The 11,264-nt window shown below is 41.2% G+C and overlaps 1 protein-coding gene across 1 annotated transcript; it reads left to right on the plus strand.

Annotated features, from left to right (window-relative positions):
* Positions 1–1,823: 1,823 nt before the first annotated feature.
* Positions 1,824–3,376, plus strand: LOC143131501 (alpha-1D adrenergic receptor-like). The gene is made up of 3 exons (XM_076291152.1): positions 1,824–2,733; positions 3,058–3,200; positions 3,311–3,376. Exons 1-3 carry the CDS (start codon positions 1,824–1,826, stop codon positions 3,374–3,376), a joined length of 1,119 nt encoding a protein of 372 aa, XP_076147267.1.
* Positions 3,377–11,264: the final 7,888 nt, after the last annotated feature.

Consider the following 11,264-nt stretch of genomic DNA (forward strand, 5'->3'; position numbering starts at 1 on the left):
TTTGCCCCCACTCTAAGGCATTTTGTTTACCAATATGAGTCCAATTGTCACATCCATAACGCTGGAACTGCCCAAGCCTAAAGCTTTAATGTAAGGCTATATGTTTAGCCTATTGAATAACTTAATGATATAAGACAAACCATTTTGTAGAAAGATGCATCATCATAGATTTGCAATGTGACTCAAAAACAGTCTTTGGACTTTGGTAGCATATAGCCTATGTTTTGGCGCAAAATACTTCTAATATAAAATATCTATATAGGCCTATATAAATAGCCTATGTCTTTTATATGCCAATTATGAGTGATGCTTGTTTGATTCAGGAATTTCAGTCAAGTGGCAATCACCCTTGGACCTTGTTTATTCTCATTTGACGAAATGTGTTTCCATGGACCAGATTGCAGTCCTCCAGTGATTCATGGATGATGTGGCTTAAAGGTCATAGGACCGTTAAAGGATGCGAGCGTTCATGTGTATGAAATGCGTAGCCTACATGTGGCACCTGTACGCTGCAGAGGTGAGATGCAACCAGCCAGCTGTTGCCGCAGATGCCGTTTTTAATAGTGAATGCTGCTGTGGGTCGTTTAGGCTACCGGGAGAAACCATCATATCTGCAAGAGCTGTGGATGTGCGTGAGTGTACACTTGTGCCTGGACTAGTGAGACCGTTTCACAGTCATGTTCCCACATAGTCTGATTCAGGTTGGCTGTGGCTGGGCAGGTTCAAACGAGCTAAACCGTCATGAACACTCGTGGTGTTCCTTTAAGAAGGCTAATCCAGCGACATCACTGGCAAAATATCAGATTTGCTGAAATGATCTTGTTAGGTTACACAAAAAGAGCTACTAGCTTGGTTAGTAGGTAAACCTATCTACCCGACAGAGTAGCCTAACCCATGCCAAAACAGACTGGAACCAATATGTGCATTACTAAGTCTAATAATAGGCCTACACTTCGTCTGAAAGAATTTCTAATGGGAGAACCTAGGCTACTTGTGTGACAATAGTCTATCCAGGCTATCCGTTTTAATAATCTTGTTCCACTTCACGGAACCGGGCGAAAACGCAAAAAGAGCTAAAAAGAAAAAAAAGAACACATTCAAAGGCTAACTGTCAGTAAGCTGTAAATTAAACTGTATCACACTTAGGCTAAATCTGAAAATTAACTCAGGAACATTCATGCTATGCATGCTTCATAAATCCCTATGCGTTAGAAAACTAGGCCTACTAAATGCGTGATAATGTCATTAACATTAACAGCACAATAAGATGCAAAGACTTGGCTACTCAATAGGCTACGTTAAACAAATTTCACTAGACCTACTGGGCACTGTGGAGGCTGTGTTCCGGATTACTTAGTGGCAAATTATCTTTGACCTGTCACAGCAAAACAAAAAAGCATAGCCTATAGCCTACTCTAACATGTAGCCTATGGTTCAAGTAGTGTCTGACCAAATAGGCTATGTAGTTTTGTCGCCTCCTGTTGGAACGTGTGTATGTGTGGAGGGAGCGGTGGTGGAGCTGCGATGACCTGCAGTTTCAGCCGAGTTCCAGTCGGGATTCAGCGGCAGACGCGTCCTGCTCTTTCTCTCAACAACAACGGGGAAAAAAACATCAGTCTACTCCGACATCATGACACAAACATTCGTACGGGTGAGAAAGCTTTAGGCTATGTAGAATTTGTTGTCTTTAAAAGTTAGTAATGTAACTTTAAGAAACTTTCAGATTTTGTACATTAATTCAATGCAACTTTTGTGTGGTGATTTTTATTTTGTCAGTTTTGGGTCAAGAAGTCTACTGAATAGAAAAAAATAGTGTTAACACCATGACTGACAAAGAAGTAGGTGTGACTGTTATCAGCCGAATCACTGGCTTGCCTCTGCATAGCAACAGCAGTGAAGAGCCTTCTACCTCCTGTCCCTACCTGGCCCTGAATGCTCACAGCATGGGTGTGGCATCTTTACTGGCCATGTTTATTTCACTTGCCGCTTTTGGGAATACGCTGGTCATCCTGTCAGTGCTGTGGAACCGCCAGTTACAAACAGCCACCAACCTCTTCATTGGCAACCTGGCAGTGGCGGACCTGCTCCTCAGCGTCTGCGTTTTGCCGTTCTCGGCCACGCTGGAGGTGCTTGGCTGCTGGCCGTTTGGCCGCCTGTTCTGCGACGCGTGGGCTGCGCTCGACGTCCTGTGCTGCTCGGCGTCCATCCTGAGCCTGTGCGCCATCGCTGTAGACCGTTACGTGGGCGTGCGCCACTCCCTGCACTACCGCTCCCTGGTGACCAGGCGGCGGGCCGGTGTAGTCCTGGTCTGTGTGTGGACGGTGTGCGTGGCCCTGTCGGCGCCGCCGTTGCTGGGCTGGAAGGAGGCCCGCCCGCCGGACGCCAAGATCTGCACAGTCACCCAGGAACCCGGCTACGCACTCTTCTCCTCATTGCTCTCCTTCTACCTGCCCCTGGGCGTGGTGCTGGCGGTGTACTCGCAGGTGTATGTGGTGGCGCGCCGGACCACACACTTCCTGGAGAGGGGTGTGAAGCGGGAGGGCGGGGAGGTGGTGCTGAGGATCCATCGGCGTGGGGCCGTGCTGGGGGAGGACATATCCGGGGGAGCCAGGAGGATGAACGCCCGCGTGCTGCAGCGCTTCACCCGGGAGAAGAAGGCTGCAAAGACCCTGGCCATGGTGGTGGGGGTGTTCATCCTTTGCTGGCTGCCTTTCTTCATTGTACTACCACTGGGTATGTACACAATAATATGCAACCGCAGCAACACCAACAACAAGCACTCAGATAATGACATTGACATGGTAGACATTGTTTGTCTGTTGTTTTCATGTGTACATGATGTGAAACATGTAGAATATGTGTTATATGATGTGTGGGCCAAATTGTGATGTTTATAATATTGAATGTGATGTCACACACAAACACACATGTACTGACATCTGTGTCATCCACACTGAAAGATCTTGATGCTTTAACCGATTGGAATTTTCTCTGTCATCTTTGTTCTGTGTGTCTGGGTGTGTTTGTGTGTGTGTGTGTGTGTGTTTGTGTGTGCAGGTGCCATGTTCCCCATGTTAAAGCCGACTGAGACCATCTTTAAGGTGGTGTTCTGGCTTGGCTACTCCAACAGCTGCATCAACCCTTTTATCTACCCTTGCTCCAACCAGGAGTTCCGTCGAGCTTTCATGAAACTGCTGCGGGTATCACTGATCTCCAGGAAGTCTGACTGCTCTTTACAAGGCACAAACCCATCACAGAGGCCACCCCTTCAAGTCTCAGTGCCTCTCACAGGTCTCCACCTCACAATTAGCTGGTGGAGACAGTTCAGAGGGGCATCCTTATGGCTGCAGGAAATAATGAACACGCTGACCAGTAAGGTCAGGCGTAGGTCACACAGGAACAGCACCCAAAATTCTATGGAAGGAAACCTTAATTCAGTTTCAATGGAAATTTCTAATGTGTCGACAAACTGAGCAACAATTTTATAGACTAACATGCTAAAAGGTCGTAACACACTAGTTATATACAACTTGGGTCTGGTCTCTGTGTTACAGTTTTTCTTGATTGTTTACACACATTTTCTGAAAGCATGCCTCATACTTTCAGAACTCTACACACAAATCAAAACACACACACACAATGGGCAATAGCCCTCAATTCTCCTGCAAAATGAACTTTACATTTAAAACAATGTTATTTCTTCCCAGAACGGTATTTTTTTTTCAAATGACCAACCATCATACGAATAGACATTTATAAGAACTAGTTGAACACTGACGTACTCAATGAAAAACATGATGAATGGAAAACACTTCTTCTCCCTTCATCATAATGACTTAGGCCTTTTTTTGTTCAGTGTTACACTTACTATAGACAGTACATACCTATGTGTGTTGTAAAATATTTGAGAATATTGTTTTTATACTCAAAACACACAAATACATGGTAACAAATATATTTTATTTTTCCCACAAAAACAATAAGTATAATACTCTTTTGATCCTGTGAGGGAAATTTGGTCTCTGCATTTATCCCAATCCGTGAATTAGTGAAACACACTCAGCACACAGTGAAGTGAAGCACACACTAATCCCGGCGCAGTGAGCTGCCTGCAACAACAGCGGCGCTCGGGGAGCAGTGAGGGGTTAGGTGCCTTGCTCAAAGATACTTCAGCCATGCATACTGGTCGGGGCTCGAACCGGCAACTCTCTGGTTGCAAGTCCGAAGCGCTAACCAGTAGGCCACGGCTACCCCCTGTGTACATCCCAAACAACACAAAACACACAGGGCCAGATGTACTAACGCTTTTGCGCCCACTAGAGGCGTATTTGTTTCGCAATGTGCGTGTAAAATCATTGCGAGGTATGTGCAAACAGGCCGCAATGATGTAAAAGCGCAAACTGCCTGTCGCGGGAACTGAAAGTGGCAGATTGCGTTTGTCATGTCATGCATATGCATTCATGGGAGGATCCAGGGGAAAGTGGGAGTTTAGCGTTAAAAGATGGGAGGGGAAGAGTAAAGAGCGCCTAATTATGTATTCCGCGGTATGTACAAAGTCTGCTCCTAAAAGCGCACGTCTATTCTGCACCTAAATACTTCCGCCTTGTAAAAGCAGGTGTTAATCCAAATTGCAGTTCAATGCGTCAATAAGAGAACCTTTCAAAGACAACAGAATCGCTATTTAGAGCACCAGTTTTTGTGGTGAAAGTATTTGTAGGCTACTACCAAACGCAACCTTAACTTTCGTTGGCCTTTCGAATGTCTTACTTTCACTTTCACGTCATTAACTTAAACTTTCCTACTTGCTAGATTTGACCAATCTTCCATAGCCTATATACGTGCACAAGTAGTTTGAGTAGAACTACTGATCTTCATTATCTCTTAGCTTGTTTACATCTGATCATGTATGGTATTATTTCATGATCGCTTAACTTTTGATTCTTTTTAATGTTGTCATCAGTTAACTTCATTCAACTGCGCTTGTATGTAGGCGCTACCATTCAGTTGTGGACATTCGTAAATTGTGTTTATGGGCGGAGAAAGGCACAGTTTACACTAAGGATTGAACGATTGATAAATATGACGGAAACTTGGGTCTGACAGCGTTCGCAATCTGCGGTGTGTCCATGACGCTGATAATGCTACGTTCGCAAATGTACGTACATCTGGCCCACAGTGTACATCCCAAACAACACAAAGTTGCACATACAGTGGTCTACATAACAACAGAAGAATTTACTGTATAGTCACAGTAAAAAAAAACAACTATGCTGCATCCTCTCTTCTGTTTCGGTCTGGCCACAGTACCTCATCCACATCACAAGCATTATACTAAAACTCTTTAAGTACAAATTGCTAATTGTAAAACTGTGTGACTGGTGTTTGCCCATGTGATGAGTCAGTGTGCATAGTAGGGCAATTAACTTTAGAATTTGAATGGCAGTGTGTGAAAACAAGAGATTTTCTTCATGAAAATTGTGCCAAATGCAGAGAATTGTGTGTAGTGTTTTGAAAAAAGTGTGCTTTAGAACTGCAATTTGAGTGTAAAGCAGGAATTGTGCTTGTAGTTTAGCAGAATTGGTTCAGGGGGTTGGTGCACGAGTTACATGTTGTGGTCATTGTGTCTCAAGTACCAGTAATTGTGTGTAAACAATTGAGAAAAACTGTAATAATACTGTAATGGACTTTAATCATATTTGTACAAATGTGATTTGTGTTTGTAAAAATGTGTAAAACTGTGTTTAACTGTATGTCTACCACAAGCATAAATTATTTACTAATTTACTTATAAAATATGTTTAATTTATGAATGTAATTAGCTTTACAATGGCCCTCTCTATCATACTTTAATTGATCTGACTAACATCATACAGAGGGACTGTAGTGTTCTTTCTGTACAGTAAAGATTGGTGAAAATGAACTCTGCAAACCTAGAGTAATACATTGCGCCAAGCTGTGAAAGAAGCTATAAATCCTGACTGTATGTAGGCACACAGATGTGTGTGTGTGAGAGAGAGAGAGAGAGAGAGAGTGTATGTGTGGGTGTGTAGGGGTAGGTGTGTGTTTGTGAACATGGACTCATTTCAGGGAGGATTTAGGAAGGATTTAAAGTTTTACTGAGATAATTGAGGCCAATTTCACACAGGGAAGAGCCTTGTACCAAGCCTGACAGAGAAGATATCAGTTATACTTCCACACACACTCACTTATGTACACACAAAGGTGCAAAGCACATATTCAAAACACATCCAGAAAAGCCCAACGACCCAAAAAATAGAAGCCAATAATCAGCTTAGTCATTGAAACGAAACACTTTTGATCTAATTTGATCTTTTACGCCCTCTATCTCTGTGTGTGTGTGTGTGTGTGTGTGTTTCTGAGTGTGTAGAAAGTGAAGGGAAAGTATTAAAAGGGATAATAGGCCATACAAGTGCTCTCTTCCTTCTCTCCTCAGGTCGACCTGACCTATTTTTTTGTCAGATGTCTGAGATACATCTCACACAGATTTGTCACACACTCTCTCCATTACAATCATGTGTGTTTAGTCTCTGCTCTAAACACACAGACACACTTTCTGCCATTCTGTAAACTGCTGATTAACACAAGCCCAGATAAAAATCAACAGGTTGATAAACATACAGGGAAAGGGATATGTGAATCATCAGCTGATGACAGAGGCGGGCAATCAGCAGGGGTTAACACTGCTTCAAGAGGACAGGCAAAGTGAGGATGTGAGTATTTGGTCACAAATTTACGCTTTCCTTGTTTTTTAAATGTAACCTGTGGTAAATAGATTTCCCTAACCCAAAATAGCCACACACACACACACACCTTTGTACCTTTATTAGACATCTAGACTAATATTGACTAAGAAATAATACTGTTACATTTTATTCCTGATACACACCAAAGAAACTAGAACGTACAGTATATTCTGGAGATAAACATATCGCTAAGCCTCATATTGGAATTCCAAGAACACCTTAATCAGCAAGGAAGTCTATACAAGCCTGACCCAGTAGCGGCCTATGTCTGCTCATATTTCAATGAAATTAATTGTGAATAAAGATCATGCTTTTACATCAGGTTTACTGGAGTCAGTGCACTGCGCTATCAGTCAGTGTGGTGTCAGCTTATTCCATATGCTTACAAAAAAAACATGCATGATGTCACTGTATGGATATGTAGACACAGTATAATCTGTATTAATCAACCTTAACGCAAACACAGTCCCAAACACAGACACAATGATTTCACACACATTTCATTAACTTCAAATATCTCCTAATCCTTGAGAAATGTGTTTACACATACACTTAATGCAGAAATAGACAAGACTTCTTAGCCTCATAAATAAAAAATGTTTTGTCACTATTATTTACACATTGACTTGAGCAAGATATACTGTGTTTCCCCACTAAATAAAAACATAGGTACAGTGAAGAAAAACACAAACTGCACCCAGTTACGTAAAATTACTACTCTGCCACAAGAAACCAGTAAGGAAATTTTGAGCGCTTTTTATCCCTCAGGAAATTTGTTTAAAGCAAAGCTTGGTCCTTAATGGAAAAGGAACATAAACACATCACGAAAATTAAACACCATTATTTATGGTGAGTAAAATTGCATTTGTAACTCCAACGTTTGACAGCTTCATCTGATAACACAAAGGGCCACAGCAATTTGAGAATAAGCACACTCTGTAGTGTTACACATGGAAACAGAGAGGACAATGACAACTATGTAGACAACATAAAAAGGACAAGAAAAATTAAGTGATGAAAAGAACACAGCACTTCTTTATTGAACTAATTTGCCAGATTAACACCTTTGTAAAAAACATTTAGTGATTCCATTATATAGTATAATATATAATTGTATGTGAGCAACTGCTTATCCTGAAACTTTAGTTCAGGATAAGCAGTTGCTCACATAGGTGTTTCGGTAGAGAGCCATTGAATAAGCGATGCCAAGCAATTTCTGTAACACTTTTTGTGACATTCAGCAAATATCTCCTCATTTAATGTAAGTTCCTTCGGACAATAGGCCTACGTTCTACTCTACATGCAGTTGTCCTCCATCTCAGTTGAATCAGGTTTCTAATTTTGAAGGTTCTAAAACATTATTATGCTTCACTGAATCCTTCTCGTTTTCTTTCATTTGTCCAGCTAACTTTTCCATTGAAACTAGCCATTTATGATGGATTACACACTCAATATTCTGAAATGTCCTGCACGATCAAGGCCAAATTAAGTTATCACGCAGCCACTGTGTCAGCAGCATGAGTGCTGACGGTGACGGTGCGTTTCTGATGTGAGATTATTATGTAGGCTATCCTACTAGACTGTTCTCACGTTGCAGCGCTTTACTTATATGAAGTAGCATTAATCAATATGAGGGGCAGAGGGGGATAAATGTTGTCCCCACCGGGGATAAAAATAATTTAGCAGAGGTAGGGATAGGAAAACCAGAGGGGGGGAAATCCTCACCATCCCCCCCTACAAATCGCACCCTGTATACAATGCTTAGAAAGGATGACCATTTGGAGAAACAACAACATCTTCACAAGCAGACAACTGAGACTTTTTATCAGCGTAGCCTACTGTCAGTATCTGCATCTGTGTGAATTGACACATTTTCAAGGCAACCAGTTTGAGCTCTCCAAAATCCTCTGAGCTGGTTATAGATATGCATCCAATACATTTCCATTGTTCTTGAAAAAATCTGCATTATAGAAATTGAGGGTTATTTCCCACCTAGTTCAGGGGGATGTAGACTGAAACATTTAAGTCAGTGCACAAATCCTGCAATCCATAAGGTGCTGGTGGTGTGTAAACCTTTTTTTTTATTTCACATCTAATCACCAAAAAACAAGACAATACCTGCATGCATTATTTAGCTTACGTAATTGAGGACTGAATGGCTGCAGCTAGACAATCATGTGAAACAGAATAGATAGTAAATATGTGTTTTAACTTTGACAGATTTAATTAGGCTACAACAGCAATGTAGGCCTAACAGGTGTCCTGAAATCAAACAGCAAGCCTTGTTGTTTTTAATGCTTACAGCTGCACTGAAAGATGGTGAGCACTGAGCAGCACATTGATATATCATATGGTGCTAAGACCTAGAAGTAATCTACCTAAGCACTGGTGCTCTGGTTTCAGACTTTAGGCTAGATCAGATGGATTAGTCTAGCCCCGTCCCCCGTAATCTACGCGTATGGTCTAGCATGGGCGTAGATTTAGGGTGGGACGCTAAGGACTAGTCCTAATCAAAATTTTAACATGACAAAATTGTCCCCACCAATATTTTAGCGAACTTATTTGTGCTGCTGATCATTCCGACAGCCAGCACGACAGTACAAGAAACGTCGTCATTTGATTTGCTGAAAAACCGAGGGGGAGGGAGGGGGAAAGGGTATCTGACACGCACTTTACACGCACGGAGAGTGTCAAAGCACAGGCTACTTTGCACTGGCAGTCAAGCGAGCGGGTGTGTCAACGACAACGGTAGGTTACCACGGCTGTCTGCCAATACATACCCCATAAAAGGCCAAAGTAAAACATGTTGATATTCCCTTTTTGTCCTTTAGCATGTACATGTTTGCCCCTTTTTGTGGTTTGTAGATCAGCTATGCCACCCAAGAAGAAGAAAGGGGACATACAAAGCTTCTTCATTATGCAGAGTCTATAGGCAAAATAACTATCCATACAAACTGGCAACTGGTGACCAGGCTTTCATATGCGGATTTTATTGTGTAAAAATCACATTAGCTGTTAAGATATTATACCCAGGATATTGTCACCGCTAAACCTAGCTTCTGTAATCTTTCAAGCAAAGTTAGGAGTCATGTTGAATAAGGGTGTGCCGCACGGACAGTCGCATATAGGCTAGCACAGAATAGAAGTCACACTGAGTGTTAATTGGGCTGCCAATCTTGCAGTCGCAATATGGATCCGAGACATTTTCCTGTTCCTATATTCAGTTTTTGTAGGCTAATGTATTTGTAAATGTAGCCTGCACAAGGCAAAGAAATAAAAGATAAACTGTGGTGCATTTCTATACTCATAGAAATGAACATTGCGAGACACCAGATATCTCTTCTATGATCTGATCCCGGAAAGATTTTCTTTGACGTTTTTTGAACATTTATTTTATCTAATGACATAGCAAACATGATGAATTGAATCCACATATCTTGCGAAAACTATTTTTCACTAGCCTAAAACCGTGAGACTGAAACTAATTGCGTTCACGTTCTAATGTGACAGGCACTCAATTAGATTTAGCCTACACAAATGTGATGATATTAAAGAGTCTTCAATAAATTCAATAAGTTCAATAAATTAAATATCAATGTGATGTATTCAAATTACTACATATGTTTATCTATTAGTAATTATGCAGATCATAAGTAGGCTAATTAACAATATAAAGTTTAGGCTATATGAATTCCAAAATATGACAACCATCACTTTCTATGTGTGTATATGTGTGTGTGTGTGTGTGTGTGTGTGTGTGTGTGGAGGGTCAATCAAATTCTATGATTGCCACTGATGTGAATGATCTCACAAAACACACAAACCAAATCAAATTTTAAAAAATCTCAAAAGTATCGTAATCGAGATTCTTCACTTAGTATTGGTATTGAAACTATAATGCTGGTATCGTAACAACAGGAGTTGGGGATGTGTCCCCACCAGAGCTGAGACCAAACCTACGCCCTTGAGCCATAGGCACAACATTCTTTGAGACTGTTGCTTCATTGAATCGGTGAAGTTGAGCATCACCTGGTGGTCACAAAGGGAGCAAGTTATTGTAGGTTATTGTAGAGCAAGCTACAAGACATAAAAAAAACGTAAATGCTATATTTTATTAATTTGAATTTGAAAACATACTACTAGGCATACATAAGCTTATTTCTACAGACATTTGCTTGGGGTAAAACTGTGATGAATTTCTATCAGAAAGCAAGCACTGCTACTATATCTAAGAAACTGCAGGTTGGCCTTAAAACATGTGCAATCTTATTCTTATATTAAAAACATAAAGAAATATAACAAACAAACAAACAAACAAAAACCTCAATCCGACAGCATTGTCCCAGAGCCCTTATTAGACATTCTCTGATTGTCCTTGCTTACCAAATACAGTAGAAACAGCCTTGCGATCCTGTGTGACGTAAGAATCACATGTCCTGTCGTCAAAAATCCAGGGCTTGTCATTGGACGGTACGTAAAAAGTAAATTGTGTATAAGGAA

The sequence above is a fragment of the Alosa pseudoharengus genome, unplaced genomic scaffold (genome assembly GCF_046254945.1).
Source record: "Alosa pseudoharengus isolate Yale_2024_CS ecotype anadromous, Long Island Sound unplaced genomic scaffold, YU_APseudo_1.1 YU_APseudo_1.1_scf_18, whole genome shotgun sequence".
Lineage (NCBI taxonomy): Eukaryota > Metazoa > Chordata > Actinopteri > Clupeiformes > Clupeidae > Alosa > Alosa pseudoharengus.